The following is a 15412-nucleotide window of genomic DNA, read 5'->3' as shown; positions in this document are numbered from 1 at the left end:
ACAAAACACTCTAAATAGAGTATATAAACACCTCAAGGTATTTCCAAACACCCACGAAACACCTTTTTTTCTAACAGTGTTCTTTCACGAACTTTTGAGGATCTTTCAAGAACCCGTATTTTTTTCATGAACCCTCAAGTATCTATCGAGAACCGAAATGTTCTTTCACGAACCCTCAAGGATCTATCGAGAACTTGAATGTTCTTTCACGAACCGTGAAGGCTCTCGCAAGAACCCAAATGTTCTTTCAAGAACGTTCAAGGATCTTTCAAGAACCTTCAAGGATCTTTCAAGAACCCGAATGTTCTTTCAAGAACCTTCAAGGATCTTTCAAGAACCCGAATGTTCTTTCAAGAACCTTCAAGGATCTTTCAAGAACCCGAATGTTCTTTCAAGAACCTTCAAGGATCTATTAAAACCCCACACGTTATTACAAGAACCCTTTTAATTAGATACGATCTGCTAAGAACCTTCCTGTTCTACTGTGAACCTTCACCCACCTCTGGGAACCTTTAGCGTACAAACAAGAACGTAAGAGTTCTATTGAAAACCCTCGAAGAACCCTTTTTTTTACAGTGTATTAATTAGCTGCCACCTTTTCCAAAATATTCTGCTATTAATTAGCTGCCACCTTTTCCAAAATATTCTCCTATTAATTAGCTGCCACCTTTTCCAAAACATTCTCCTACTATTTAGCTGCCACCTTTTCCAAAAAATTCTCCTACTAATTAGCTGCCACCTTGAGGAGGAGGCTGTCATGGGGGCCTACAGGCTCAACATTAGTGGCTACTGGGTTCCAAGACTTTGGGATTACAGCCATACGAAGCTCTTTCGGGAGTACGCCGCACTTGAGCCGTCGCTAACGATGTGCTCTGACAAAACCGTTACCAGTTTTGATTTCACTAAGCCATTAAGCATCCACTTCCCCAGTCGGGCAGAGTGGACTAACCTGCTGCCTCTTGGCACTGGGGGTGAAACTATTTGGTTCACCGACGGTTCCAAGACCGATTCCGGCGCTGGCGCCGGCTATTACTGCCAAACCACAAGGGTCGGCTTTTCTGCTTGCCTGGGTAAATTCGCTAGTGTGTTCCAGGCGGAAATTGCCGCGATCTGTTATTGCGCAGATTACTGTATTAACAACGGGTATACCGGACGGACTGTGAGAATTTATTCTGACAGTCAGGCCGCCCTGAACGCGCTGAACCAGTGTCAGATTACCTCTCAACTGGTGCGCAGCTGCCTTGATCTGCTAGCGCGACTGGCATCCTGCAACAGGGTTCTGTTGTACTGGGTGCCAGGGCATAGCGGATATCATGGCAATGAGCAAGCCGATAGATTTGCGAAAAGGGGTGCGGAGGCCAAGCTCTTGGGGCCGGAGCCGGCCGTCCTTATCCCCTACAGGCACGTCAAACGGTGTCTGCATGACAGGTTGACTGTCATACAAAACCAGCTCTGGTATAACATGGAGGGCCAGGGACAGACAAAACTGTTAGTCAATGGTCCCTGCAGGTCTCGTTTGGTCGACCACACGCTGTCACCCATCTTTGACATTTCTCCAGTTCAGCTTTGCGACATGGAAATCTAACTAAACAGCCTCAGGTTCAGTAGATTTGGTTTTCAGTCTTGTACTTCGAATACAAGGGCCATAGCAGCATCGACACCTTGGATGATTTGGCATTTCTTTATGTAAATTTAAATTCAGAAATTCTAGCAAAATTTTTCATCGATATTGAAACTTAAAACTTTAATAAAACAGTTTTTAAAATTATTTCAATTATTAAAATCTTATTGCAAAAAACTCTTTTTCAAACTAACGATGAACGTTGTCGTTAAGCCTTGCTCCCGCCAGAAATAACAAACACGCAAACGTCACACGGGCGCTTATTGGCTAAATACCTACCAATCACGTTGCTCGACACAAAACCGGAAGTGAAGATGCAAAAATGTAGCGAGAACATCGCTTTAGCCTTGATAAGGTTACAAGCTTCCGCTCCCCCTCTTATACCCTCTTTGGTGTTGTGTAAGCAAAATCCAGATCTTGGCATGATAGAACATCATTTTTGTCGGGTTGAATACCAATCTCGAGGTTTGCCTCACTACCACATGCTATTGCGGGCCAAGGACGCTCCAAAGATCGGAACTTCTTCGACCGAGACTATTTTGGATTACGTGCAAAAACACGTCACGTGTTCGATGCCAAGGGCATCGGTAAGTCCGGACCTGCACCGGCTGGTAAAAAAAATTCCAAACTCACAAATCACCTCCAGTTGTTATAAGAAGGTGAAAAATTCTAAAAAAAGGATTGAAAGTGTACCGTTACGGTTTCCCCGGAGGCGTAACAAAACGTTGCCACTATGAATGCCGTTAGATCAGTTACTCGTCACCGTAAAATGAAAAAGGTGCAGAAACGACTGTACGACTTGCCGAGAAAACTGCACGAAGTTTTAATCAATGATTATAATCCCGCGCTACTTTTGTCTTCCAAAGTCAACATGGATTTGCAATTTGTCGCTGACAAATCGGAAATGGTGGCAAACTATGTCACGGCTTACGTGACAACGGGAGAGCGGACTGACATGGACCAAACTATTGCCGAATTAGGGAGTGAAAGTTTTTCAAATAAATTATTTGCCGATAGATTGAAATCTTTGACGAACAAGCAAATAGGAACTGAACTATTAAGCGAGTTTTAAACCTACGCGGACAGGTTTTTGCCGGTACACGTGGAAAAATAAGGAAAAAACCGGCAAAACCGGAAAAAAGTGGCAAAAATGGCAAACATCTTTCCCCGAGGTTCTATTAATTAGTGTTTATTAGAAATACTAACTTGGGCTATGCTAAGTTTACCATATATAAAAGATAAGCTAGAAAATATTCTTTATACTGATGCGGAGCTAGCATGTCATGAAATGAGATGCATAATTAGTTGAGATAAGTCTTTTGTAACAGCACCGCTGTTGGATACATCGTTCCAGAGTTAATTTTTTTTGCATTACTGCTTGATTAAAATAAGACGCCGGAAAAGGTTCACCATTTACTTCGAAAGAGATCACATTTTGAAGAAAATTTTCGTTTTTAATAGTATCTTTAAATCTTTTTTCTACCTTAGTTTTTTTTCGACAATAAATTTTCATCCAATAGTTTGAGGAAAATATGGCATGCATCAGAAATGGTCGCTTCATATCCCTGAAGGGTATCTAACTGGTTTCAATTGACCTAAAAGATCTGAAGCTTGCCTTTGTAAATCAGCTACATGAGCCTTCAGCAAAACATAAACAACACACATATTAAATAGTTAAAGAGAAACCCACTTTAGTGTCTTACCGTTCAGGCTCATAATCATTTGCATTAAGCCTATTGACTCATAGTTTCTCAATAGCCGGATAGGTGGCGTTCTATTGCACTACCTGAAGCGACCCCTATACCGCGTTAGGCCTGTCCGTGGGAATATAAAGTCAGGGTTGCCATGCAGTTCGGCTGGCAGTTCACATTAGTCTTTAGTAGTTAACAGTTAACAGTTAGTAGTCGTCTAGTTCGGTAGTTCTCTCCCTTAAACTAACATCTGTTTAAGTGTCAAGTTAGCTCGCTTGTATCAAAGCTTGCTCGCGTTTTTGTCCAGTTGACAAATTCGTTCTTGCCCGAACCTACATCTTAACCAGTTCGCGCCGCGTTATTAGAGACAACACATAGAACACTTTCATGGCTCTATACAACTTGGTAAGAGAGTAAATCTTTGATATATAATCAAACCCTATTAACTGGCGCTACTTAAATATTACTAAAGCATGGTAAATATCATATTCATTTATTAATTATTATTATGTGCTTATAATTTATTTATTTTGTATGGTAACCCACTTTTGAAGTGAATCGGTTACAAGTTCATTAGGATGGGCTGAATGATCGTCCAGTTCATCAGGATGGGCTGAATGATCGTCCATTTTATCAGGATGTGAAAAATTGACTTCCTTTGAGTCAACTTCATCTTGATAATTGTTGTTGTTATTTTCATTTAGGACGTCATTGTTTGAAGACGAGGACAATGACCGTGAAGGAGTTTCATCGGTGCTGCCAGAGAAGTGCTCCGGATCTGCCGAAACAATTGATTTGCCGCTTGACGAATTGTCATTTGTTTAATCTGAAGAATGGCCGCTCAGGAAAACATCTATTTCCAATGGGTGCAATATCTGTTTAAGAAATCTACCCCTTCCCCGTCCGTCACGTTGATATCGACTGTTGAACTTTGCGCGGTCGTGTATGACATTACGGCGGATGATAAAATGACTTTCAAATTTATCAAGAACTGCTTTGAAGTCTTTGGCTGTTGCTGCCGAAAGTCCAAATGAGCCAAAGATGTCGTCAGCCTTGTCGCCCATTAGATATATTAGTGAATTTACTTGGTCTTCCTCATTCTTAGAACTGAGGCCAGAAGCACGCCGAAAACGTTCGTATCGTCTCTTCCATCCAGGCCAATCGCTAGGGCACGCGAAATTAAACGCATATGGTGGAGTGTCTTGAAAGGCGATTGATGTCTGCGCGGACGGAGTAACCATAGGTAGTGTATCGAAAGCCGCACTCCGCGAAACGTCTTGGTACTTCACTGGAGCACAGTTCAACGCGATTACAACGGCGGTATAGAGCGAAGCCTTAGTCAATTTTGCACCTACACGCGCTAAAGAGTCCGACAACGCGACGTTAGGTAGTTTTCATTCTGACACCATGTTGTATTTCTACTTCATTAGAAATTACACAATTAACATAATCTTTATTTCGTTAAGTTATAAAATTAGTTTAGTCTAAACGACCGCGTCACATCGTGATTAAGGAGAGAACTGCCCGAAGGCTTAAGACAGAAGCTTATATTTACGAGGAAAAGAATGCTAATTCTAAGTTCAAATCAATTCAGTTCATATGCTAAACTAGTTAAGATTACATAATATCACAGGAAACGCCCCGGAAGCTGGTCATCTAGGCAATCAAACCTTAGAAAATTGCAAAATGACTTATAATTATTTCGAAACAGTCAACTTAAATGTTGAATATCTTAAAATTGGCGGGCACTATCTTAATTAAATTTAAGTATGTTGTTATGCGTATAAAACTCTATCAGAAACTGTTTAGTTTTTACCAGAAATCGCCCCGGAATTGGGTCATCTAGACAATCAACTCGAAAACTGAAAAATGACCTCTAATTATTTCGTTATATTCAATTAAATGTTGAATATCTTAAAATTAGCGTGCACTTTCTTAATTAAATTTATTTCTCTTGTTAAGCATATAAAACTCTACTAGAAACTGTTTAGCTTATACCAAGAATCTCCCCGGAAGCTGGTCATCTAGGCTTTCATGACCCATAAGGATTAGGCAATCATATTTGTATCAAACACAATTATCTTGACGAAATACCTTCGCTATGGGATGGTGCCTCATTTCATGTTCCAATCATTTACTAGCGTGCCTTTGTTGCTTGAAACTTATCTTACAGAACCAAACAATAAGTCAATAACAGAAACAATAAAATCTTTCTTTACTACTTACTACAGTCTACAGAGGACTTTCTTCGTCATAAGCCTCGGTGTAAATCCTTTTCGACTTCGGGCAGAGTTCGACTTCATTTTCCCACAAAACAAAGGCATATTTTTTAAATTATAACAACGCAAACCCTTATATTTTGTAAACTAACAGTATTTAAAACAATAATTTAGTTGTCTTTCTTTCTAAAGTCAACAACACCAAGAACAATATAATCCATTACCTGCCATTACCGCCATTAGCAACGACGAAGTGTAGTCTGCTAAGTTCCGGTGAAAAAGAAAGCAAAAAAACCGGTCAATTAACCGATTCATGATGCTGAACGGTTTGCCGAGTTCTAAAATTACTACTTTGAATTTGGTGTATATTTTGACACGTGTCAATGTCGTCTGCTCGAAAATTTCAACCTATCACAAGTCTTAAGTGAGATTTGCCCCAAAACCGCCACCGCCAATGAAAAGCCCTAACTTCGATCCTGACCGACCAATCAGCGAGCTTAAGTCCGGGGGAGTAGCATACTTTTTCTGCAGAATACGGCCCCAGAAGTAACGTCTCTCCAATAAAGCGTTAATAGAAAATTAAAGATAATAAATTTTAACATCGTTTTTTACAAATGGCTAGAAAATTAAATGTAATAAATTGTTAACATCGATTTTTACAAATTGCTATAAAATTTAAGTATGTTTCGAAATCAGCATATCGTAATCTTCATATCGCACAGGTGCTTTTCTCACTCTTTCCAGTAATGTGCAAGTGTTTGGTAGATTAGCTTCCAAACGTGGATAAGTCAGAGATGACGTTTTTTGACTGGCTGTTACTGGTCGAGAGGTTGTCGGCTCTGTCGTTATTAGGGGCTGGTTTTGATTGGCTGTGACTGGTCGAGAGGTTTTCTTTACTATCGTTAAGGCTCGTTTACATGTGCGCGAGAAATGGAAAAAGTCGAAGCGTAAAGCTGAGAGATGAGGCGTATTGGGGTTTGCGTTCCCTAGGCATACCGTTTACAAACAAGCGAAAGTTTTTTAAGTCGCGCTTGTTGCTCATAGATGAAGCGGGTGTTCGGAATAAGCTCCGATCTGCCGCAGTAGAATCTTCAGCTCGTGTTTGCTTCTCGCAAAGAGTCACGTGATTTTCCAAGCCAATAATATCCAAGGACCGAATATCGTTTGATATTTTGGCGTTTGTTTATCTCGCGAAATAGGCTTAGGCACCACCATTGAGAATGTCTTTAAAAGAACAAGATAAAATTTTTTAAATACGTGTAATCACTTTAATTTGCCTCATCCTTTCAAGCTCGACAATTAAATCAAAATTTTTCTCAAGCTCAAGTAGAGAAAATATACGCATCTTGACAAATTATATCAAGTAACCTTCCAAAAGGCGAAAATAGCCTTCTTTGTTTCTATTTCTCCATATAGGATGTGCCCACCAACGACGTTCAGTTCTAATTTTCTGTTGTTTTTTTGTTATAAATGTCGAATGTTTTTCAAAAGCAATAGTTTCCTTTTAAGCAGAAGTAAACTAACGACAGTCGACGCCATTTTAGTTGTTTACTTCCGACTGAAAGACAACTCTGCAATCTAGGCTCGTATGTAAACGAAGGAGCAGCGGGAAAAAACGCTTTTTTCAGACGCGATTTTTTTAGGCGCGAGAAAAAGATTCGACTTTCAACTTCTACTCTCCGCTTTAAGCTTAATTCTCGCTCACATGTAAACGAGCCTTTAGTGCTGAGCCAGGTGCGGGTCGGTAGATGGGCTTGTGTACTTCACAGGAACTATCTTCTTCACGTTCAGGATATTGGCTGGATACGTTTGGGACATTAGGCTTCCTGTGTTTGAATTGGCTCGTGCCAAACGTGCGGTTAACCGGTATATCTTTACTAGGAAGTTGTATCCTTGGCCGCAGATGCAATTTATTACGCCTGTAGATTGCCCCTGAAAATGTTCTAACTATAAAAGAGTCGGGATGTTGTGTCTTGTCTATTTTGATGGCTGGAAGCCATCTCCTTCGTCTATCATTGTAGTATACAGGCTCACCAATTTGATATTGCTTAATTTTAGTGATGCCGCGAATATTGATTTTGCCGAATACCGAATATTCGGCCATGCTCTCGGCCGAAGCACCGAATATTCGGGCGTGAGATATGTGCAACTCGCGCGAAACCGGTTATGAGCTGTAACCCGTTCCATGAAATACGTACATCCCCCGCACGGACCGCAATGGGACAGGTCTCATCATGGAAGAAGAAGGGTATGGAATGGTAAGGTGAATAGGCAGACGGCTACGCGAAATGTAGGGTCACGTGGGAAAACTCTCCTCTCCTCTCCTCTCGGCCCTAGCTGTAACGCGATTACTGCTCTGCGCAATACTGGCGCGCAAGCAGAGAGAGGGATACACTGTTTAGATTTAGATCCGCTCTCTACCGCTTCTGCTACAGCGCGCCTGCGCGGAAGCTTTCAACGTTGGTGATAAACTCGGGAAGGAGGGAATGAAAAGGGGGAAGTTACGATTTTTCAACGCGCTCTCTTTAACACTATAGGACCCGTCTATAGCGTCTTTAGGTTTTTGGTTCCTTTGCGAGTAGATCGTGTCACTATATGCTTTACAAAATGTCATCGGCAAACAAAAGTCGCCTGTTTGGAAATATTATGATTATAAATATTAAAGTAAAAATTGTTATTGAAATAAATAATTTTTGAGTAATTTTTCCGTTTTATTTCTTCATGATTGGAGATTCGGTATTCGGCCGAATATTACGAAATATTCGGCCGAATACCGAATACGAAAAAAATGGCCGAATAGGCCGAATACCGAATAGTAACCGAACATTCGTGGCATCACTACTTAATTTGGTTTATTTGGGGTTTCTGTTCGTTTCATTAATCATCCGATTACGCCGATCTTGCAAGGATTTATAGGTCCCGGCTGTGTTGTACTTCAGTTGCAGTGCATGGGACGCCATTGTGTTCTGAGTTCTGATTAGTCTGCCCATCAGCATCTGGGATGGCGCTGGGAGGTCTGGCAGAGGTGTTGCTCGATATTCCAGTAGGATGTATTGGCGGTCAACCCCCGAGTGCTTGGCTTTTTCCAGGAGATTCTTAATCGTTTGAAAGTGCCTCTCGGCCCGTTAGATTGAGGGAAGAACGGGCTTGACGTGCTATGGTCTACTCCCCATTGAGTCAAGAATTCCGCGAATTCCCTCGAGTTAAAGGGAAGACCGTTATCCGTTACGATGCGTTGTGGAATTCCATATCTTTCAAAGAAGGGTTTCATGGCCTTTATTACGGCTTTCGCATCAGTGGTTCTCATCTCATCAATTTCCACGAACTTCGAGTGGTAATCGACGCAGAGTAACATTGTTTTCTGGTTGTGGTGAAACAGGTCAGCCCCAATTGTTTCCCATGGCCTTTCTGGAGCAGGGTGTGGTGTTGTAGTTCTGTGCGCGTAGCTCTATCCTTCATGCGACAAATTGGACATGCTTGAATATGTTTCGTTACGTCATTTGTCATTCCTGGCCAGTATACATGGACTCTGGCTTTCCTTAAACACGAATTTACTCCCTGATGTGCTTCGTTTATTTGGCGAATGATGTCGTTTCGAAGCGCTGTTGGGATTTTAAGGTGTTCACCTTTGTATAGTAGGCCCCCATCTTCGTGTATTTCGTCCTTTATGGCCCAGTACGCTTGGATTATGTTTGGTCTGGTGGAGTTGTATTTAGGCCATCTGTTCCGTATGTGGCTGCGTAACGCTTGAATGTCCTTATCATTGGCTGAGACTTCTTCGTGTCGATATCGGTTGATAGGGCCGGAGACCTGGATAGGGCATCCGCGATGTACATTTGTGTTCCCGTAATGCAGACCATCTTAAATTCGTATTTGGATAATCTTAGGACCAAACGCTGTAGGCGGGGCGAGAGGTCATTTAGTGGTTTTTCGACAATTGCAAGTAGTGGTTGTGATCGGTCTCAATTAGAAATTTAGTGCCCACTACATAATAGCGGAAGTGTTCGACCGCATAGACTACCGCAAGGAGCTCTTTCTCAATTTGTGCCCCTCTTTGCTGGGCTTCGGTGAGAGATGTGGACGCATACTCTATCGGCTGATTTCCTTGTAGGAGAACAGCGCTTATACCATTTTGGCTTGCATTTACGGACAATACGCTTTGCTTTTGAGGGTTGTAAAAGGACAGGGCTGGTGCCTTCATGATGACTTGTTTAAGGCCATCGAATCTCTTTTGAGGGACCGTATACCACACGAATTCCACCGCTGATTTTAGTAGTTGTAACTGGGCGGCCTTCTCAGAGTGGTACGGAATGAACTTGCTAAGGTAGTTTATGATACCCAGGAATCGTTGCAGTTCTTTTTTGGTAGTGGGTGGTGTTAGTGCCTCAATTGCTGACGCCTTTTTTCAGTCAACATGAACCCCAGACTGAGAGGTTCTGTGTCCAAGGTAGGTGATGGTTAGAACTGCCAACTGTAGTTTCATCTTGCTAAATGATATGCCTGCAGCCCTTGCCCGTGTAAGTACAGCTGTTAATCTTTCGTTGTGTTCTTCCGCTGTGGGGGCCGCTATTATGAGATCGTCCGATAACGCGTCAACCCCGGGTACGTCTCCAAATAAATCATTCATGATTCCTTGGCATATCTCTGAGGCGCTTGATATTCCATAGGGCGTGCGCAGAAAACGAAATCTCCCGTATGGAGTCGGGAATGTGCATAGTCGGGAACTTCGTTCATCCAGCTTTATTTGCCAGAAAGCAGACGTCGCATCCAAGACAGTGAATTTCTTGCTGCCTTGCAACTTGCTGAAGATTTCTTGCGAGGTCGGGACTTTACAATGTTCACGTTTTATCTATTTATTCAGCCTTCGGGGGTCCAGGCAGACACGGATAGATTTGTCACCCTTCGGCACAATCACCAATGGGTGAGCCCAATCAGTAGGTTCGGTCACTGGGATGAAGGCTTTCAGATGCTGCATGCGGGCCAGCTCTTTCTTCAGAGGTTCTCGGAATGCATGGGGTATACTTCTGGCTGGAACTATCCACGACTGGGCATCGCCCTTTAAGGCGATATGATGCTGTACCGGTAGGCATCCCATGGGTCCGAAAACGTCTTCGAATTGCTGTTTTATCTGACAAGGGAGAAGGTTCTTCTGTGGAGCTAACTAGCATACTCGTTTATCTGTTAGAACCTTTTCCTCTGGACTGTCCAATCTCTGTATAATTCCCAACTCTGTTAGTGCGGTTGCAGTCAGGATGGGTTTAGGGGTTTGTGCAGTAATGTAGAATGTACACGTGTATAGAGTAGTAGATGGCGCCACCTCCACAGTTTTTAACACTATAAGAAACCCAGAGATAGTAGCGAGAGTGGGGAGAGAAAATGTTAACAGATCTTTCAGGAGTAAGGAGCTTGAGGTAGAAGGTCGAATCTTAGGGGAACTAATATCTTTGTTACCATAAAAATTAACCCTTTCGCATTAAAAAATAAACTGTTTATTTGACCTCCTTATTCTACAATAACGAATAAATACAACAAATTTCGACGGAGCTTGACGCCCCTGCGGGTTTCCCAACCGTAGTCTTTCGAATACATATTCTTTCTTCCCATGAAGGTATAAGCCTTGTCTCTACAAAATGTGGCCGGTATAGCACAAAGAAAACTCTACAAGGTGTGGCCGGTATAGCACAAAGAAAGGGGTGAAATTCACTCGAGCTGAGTATGGCACTTTTGGGTCGTTTGGACGTGTTCGATAGTACAAGCGAATCGTGGTCCCAATATTCGGAGATACTAACAGCATATTTTGTTGTTAATAACATTACGGAAAATGATCGTCAACGCGCTATATTACAGACAGTTTTGGACTCTACCACGTTTCCCCTCTTACGTAATTTGATTCGACCACTAGCAGTACCAGATAAAACTTATATTGAAATAGTTGCTCTGTTAAAGCAACATTATAACCCGCAACCTTCAAAGATTGTGGAAAGTTTGAATTTCAACAACCGTAACCGTAAATCTGGCGAAACTATAGCGCTATATATTTCGGAATTACGAAGGTTATCTGAACACTGGTATTATAAAGACAAGCTAGATGAAATGTTATGCGATAGATTGGTTTGTGGTATAAATGACGAACCAATGCAACGCCGCTTACTAGCTAAAGATGATACGCTTACCTTGGCTCAGGCTACAAAAATCGTACAAGCCATGGAAACGGCCACTAAGAACACTTATCCCGTGAAAATGCAAAATGGTGATTCGGGCTCCTCAGCACATCACATTTCGCAACCACAACACCAAGGTAAACCAGCACAGCAACCACCTCAGAAAAAGTACGCCTACAAGAAGAAAAAGAATTCTTCACAACCTGCGGCACGGTACAAACCGAACCTGAATCAATGTAATCGGTGCACGGGCACCAACCATAAGAGCGCCGAATGTTCGTTTAGTAAAGAGACTTGTTATAACTGCCAGAAAATAGGGCACATTGCTAAAGCTTGTCAGTCACAACCTGTACAACAACCAAGCAATATTCGTTTATCACGGCTAGAACAAAAAGGCCTCAAGCTACGTAAAGAAAAATGTAATTACTTTGTTTCGGAGATTAAATTTTAGGGCACCGTCTCAATGCGGAAGGATTGCACTCTTTAAACAGCAAAATGCTGGCAATCATGAATGCTCCAGAGCCAGACAGCGTCGAAGTCCTCAGATCGTTTTAGGGGCTATTTAACTAATACGGACGATTCCTGCCAAATCATTCTTCAAACCTCGCCCCCTTTATCACTTACTACACAAAATCACGCCTTGGTCTTGGGGAGAGGAACAGAAGAGCGCTTTCCAACGAGCCAAAGAAGCCATGAAAAGCTCTCAATTTTTGGTACATTACGATAGCGAAGTTTTTCTGTCTTGCGACGCTTCCCCGCATGGATTGGGAGGAGTTTTTTGTTACTATAATTTCAATTTAATTAAAACTATATTCATTTTATCATAAATTAATTTTAATTTAAATTTTTTTAAATTACTATTTTTTCCATATTAATGTTTGAATTTGTAACTGTGCTCAGGAGTCGATTAAAACTCAACTTGAACAATGCCGTATATTATCAAAATCTCTAAATCGAAGAAAAGTAATTCTTATGTCAAACAATTTCAGTAGCACTCATTTTATCTGTCCCAATTATAAACCACAGAAAACACTTGTCTTATGAAAACCCCGCCTTTTCCCCGTATACTTAATAAAAATGTGACGCATATTGGTTATGTTTAACACATTTCTTTAGGTGATTAAATGCTAACCATCGTACATTTTAGCGAATACCAATATTCAGCTTTCAAAGTACTTCCATTTTATTATAATAAAACAATTTTCTTTAAATATATGTTAGAGGTTTTTATGAACATTATGACCTCAACTTCCAAGAAACACATAGCGTTCGTTACTCATCCAATGGGTAACAAGGACGTTACCTCTTTACCAGGAATTGGAGATGTTTTCGGGAAGAGGCTCCATGAAAATGGCTATGACAAGGTAAATAATTAAAATTTTATTTTCTAAAATATTCTGACACCTCAAATTTACAGTCTTACGTCGTATTTGGGCATTATCTTCTCATGAGGAAATCTGAAGAACGTTTCATTGCGTGGATTAAAATGAAGGTCAGAGCTAACACTAAACAAGCCAAAGACTGCTGGGAAGCATTTTATGACTACGGTGAAAACTGTGTGTAATTTATTTAATTATGATTTCATTAATTCAAGAACGATCCTAAAACTGTATATAGATTTTCTTGCGAAATATAATAAATATATCTCTGTTTAAAACACAATAGTGTAAATAAAAAATAAATAAAATTAAAATAAATGTTTGGCCTATAATGAACATGGCTCGTGGTATAGTAATAGGTTTTCATCAATTACTTTAAAAATTTGGCCAAATAAAACGGGTTTCACACTATTTTACTTTTTACTCATAGGTCAAAAAGTTGAGTCCGCAGAAATTGGTTCGTGATCAAATTGTAATTTGGTGATTTCACTTGTCCAAACCGGACCCGACTAGTTTAGTCAACTCTAGTTAAATAAGCTAAATTAATGAAAAGGTTTTATCCTCTGGATAGGCCTTTAGTCATATGAAAATAAGGGTTTCATCTCTAGACCTTTAGCAGCATAACGGCAAACGTTGATGATTTGACCATGACTACACACCTGGTTACGTGGTCTCTGAGTAATATGTTTAATTGAGTTATTTAATAAACCTTGACCCTTCCTTGACTATGCTTTACAAAGGAAATCTTACCTTAAACTAGCATTTTTTGGCGTTAAAATTTGGCAAAGATATAGACTAGTTTAAGGTTATTTTTCATCCCAACTACGCAACGGGTTAATTGATGTCTCCTTCGTTTCTTTCATTTTACTATCTACGACCAATACATATATTTCGTAAAATAACGGCAAAGGTTTATGATTTGCAAATGACAAACTCTAGTCACAATGATATATTTTAATGTGAACTTAAAATGGCTCAACTCATCTGCCCCTCAAGATTCTTTAAATGACTAGATAGTCTTTTTAAACAAGAGAAAAATAACCTTAAAATTGCATATTTTTGGCATTAAAAATAGGCAGATGTGACGTTGAGTTTAAGACATAACGTCAGAGCTCCCAAACGAGCTACGTGATATCTCCGTCATTTGTTTAATATATACTTGAAATCATAACGGCTAACGATGATTCGTCCATGACTACGCTACTGGTTACGACATATCTCGATCATAAATTTAATTTTACTTTTTAGAAAGCTCAGCTCAGAAAATCTTGACCTTTCCTTGACTATGCTTTAAAGGACAACATAGCTAACCTTGAAATAGCATATGTTTGGCGTTAAAAGAAGGCAGATATTAGGTTCCATTTAACACAAAACATGTCAGAGCTGCCAAGTACGGAACGGTCCATGACTATACGCTACTGGTTTCGTCATGTCTCTATCATATATTTAATTGAATTATGAAGGCTGAACTCAGCAAACCTTGGAACTGCCTTGACTATGCTTTAAAGGAGAACATAATCTTCTTTTACAAGTGAAACATAACGTTAAAATAGAATTCTTTCGCCGTTAGAGTTGGCAAAAAACTAGGTGCCGTGAATACAAAACGGGTTGAGTGATGTCTCCGTCACATTTCCTATGTCCATCACTATCCATCATTATTCATATAAGTCACATGTTATGAAATCATACCTCGCGTTAAGTAAAAGTTTGTAACATAAGGCTAAGCTAATATGTGTTCCGTATCGAATGCTTTATTCTCTCTTTTATAGGGAGGGTGAAGTGGAAAATCAAGTGATTTTTTATAGATTCTTCTACTAATTATAAGATCAGTCTGCAAAGTGAAACATCCAGGAAATATCTCAGAATGATTTTAAAATTCAAATTGGGTTCAGATTTTAAGTATAATTTTAAATTAGGATTTCCGACCAATCGCGTAAGGCCCTGCCTTTTTCATAACAAAATTCTCGTGGCACGCTCCATGACTCGCGCAAATTTTATCAAATCTCGCGCTAAATTTCATTCGGCATGGAGCGTGCCACGAGAATTTTACTAATATAAAGGCAGGACGTTACGCGATTGGTCGGAAGTCCTTCTTTCAAATTTTCTATAAAATCTGAACCTAATTTGAATTTTAAAATCATTCGAAAGTATTTCCTGAATGTTTCACTATGCAGACTGGTCTTATAATTAGTAGTAAAATTGATGAAAAATCAATTTATTTTGCACTTCTCCCTCCCTTTAAGTAACCAGACAATATCATATTTATAACGTTGAAAAAAGTGTTGTTATTAGGACATTTTTAAGACTGATTTAGGGTTAGTCCCCCTATTATTGGACGCTC

The 15412-nt window shown here is 40.3% G+C and overlaps 1 protein-coding gene and 1 long non-coding RNA gene across 2 annotated transcripts in view; one reads left to right on the top strand and one right to left on the bottom strand.

Moving 5' to 3' along the window:
• Positions 1-15412, bottom strand: part of LOC149654955 (uncharacterized) — a 547559-nt gene that overhangs the window by 302228 nt on the left and 229919 nt on the right. The gene's annotated exons all lie outside the window — the stretch shown is intronic.
• LOC149654964 (barrier-to-autointegration factor-like) lies at positions 12931-13256 on the top strand. The gene is made up of 2 exons (XM_089844957.1): positions 12931-13056; positions 13110-13256. The coding sequence occupies exons 1-2, from the start codon at positions 12931-12933 to the stop codon at positions 13254-13256; spliced, it is 273 nt and encodes a 90-aa protein (XP_089701083.1).

The sequence above is a fragment of the Phalangium opilio genome, unplaced genomic scaffold, assembly GCF_054372755.1.
Source record: "Phalangium opilio isolate 3A_F unplaced genomic scaffold, DU_Popi_V2 ptg000078l_1, whole genome shotgun sequence".
Classification (NCBI taxonomy): domain Eukaryota; kingdom Metazoa; phylum Arthropoda; class Arachnida; order Opiliones; family Phalangiidae; genus Phalangium; species Phalangium opilio.
This window is presented reverse-complemented; position numbering and strand designations above follow the sequence as displayed.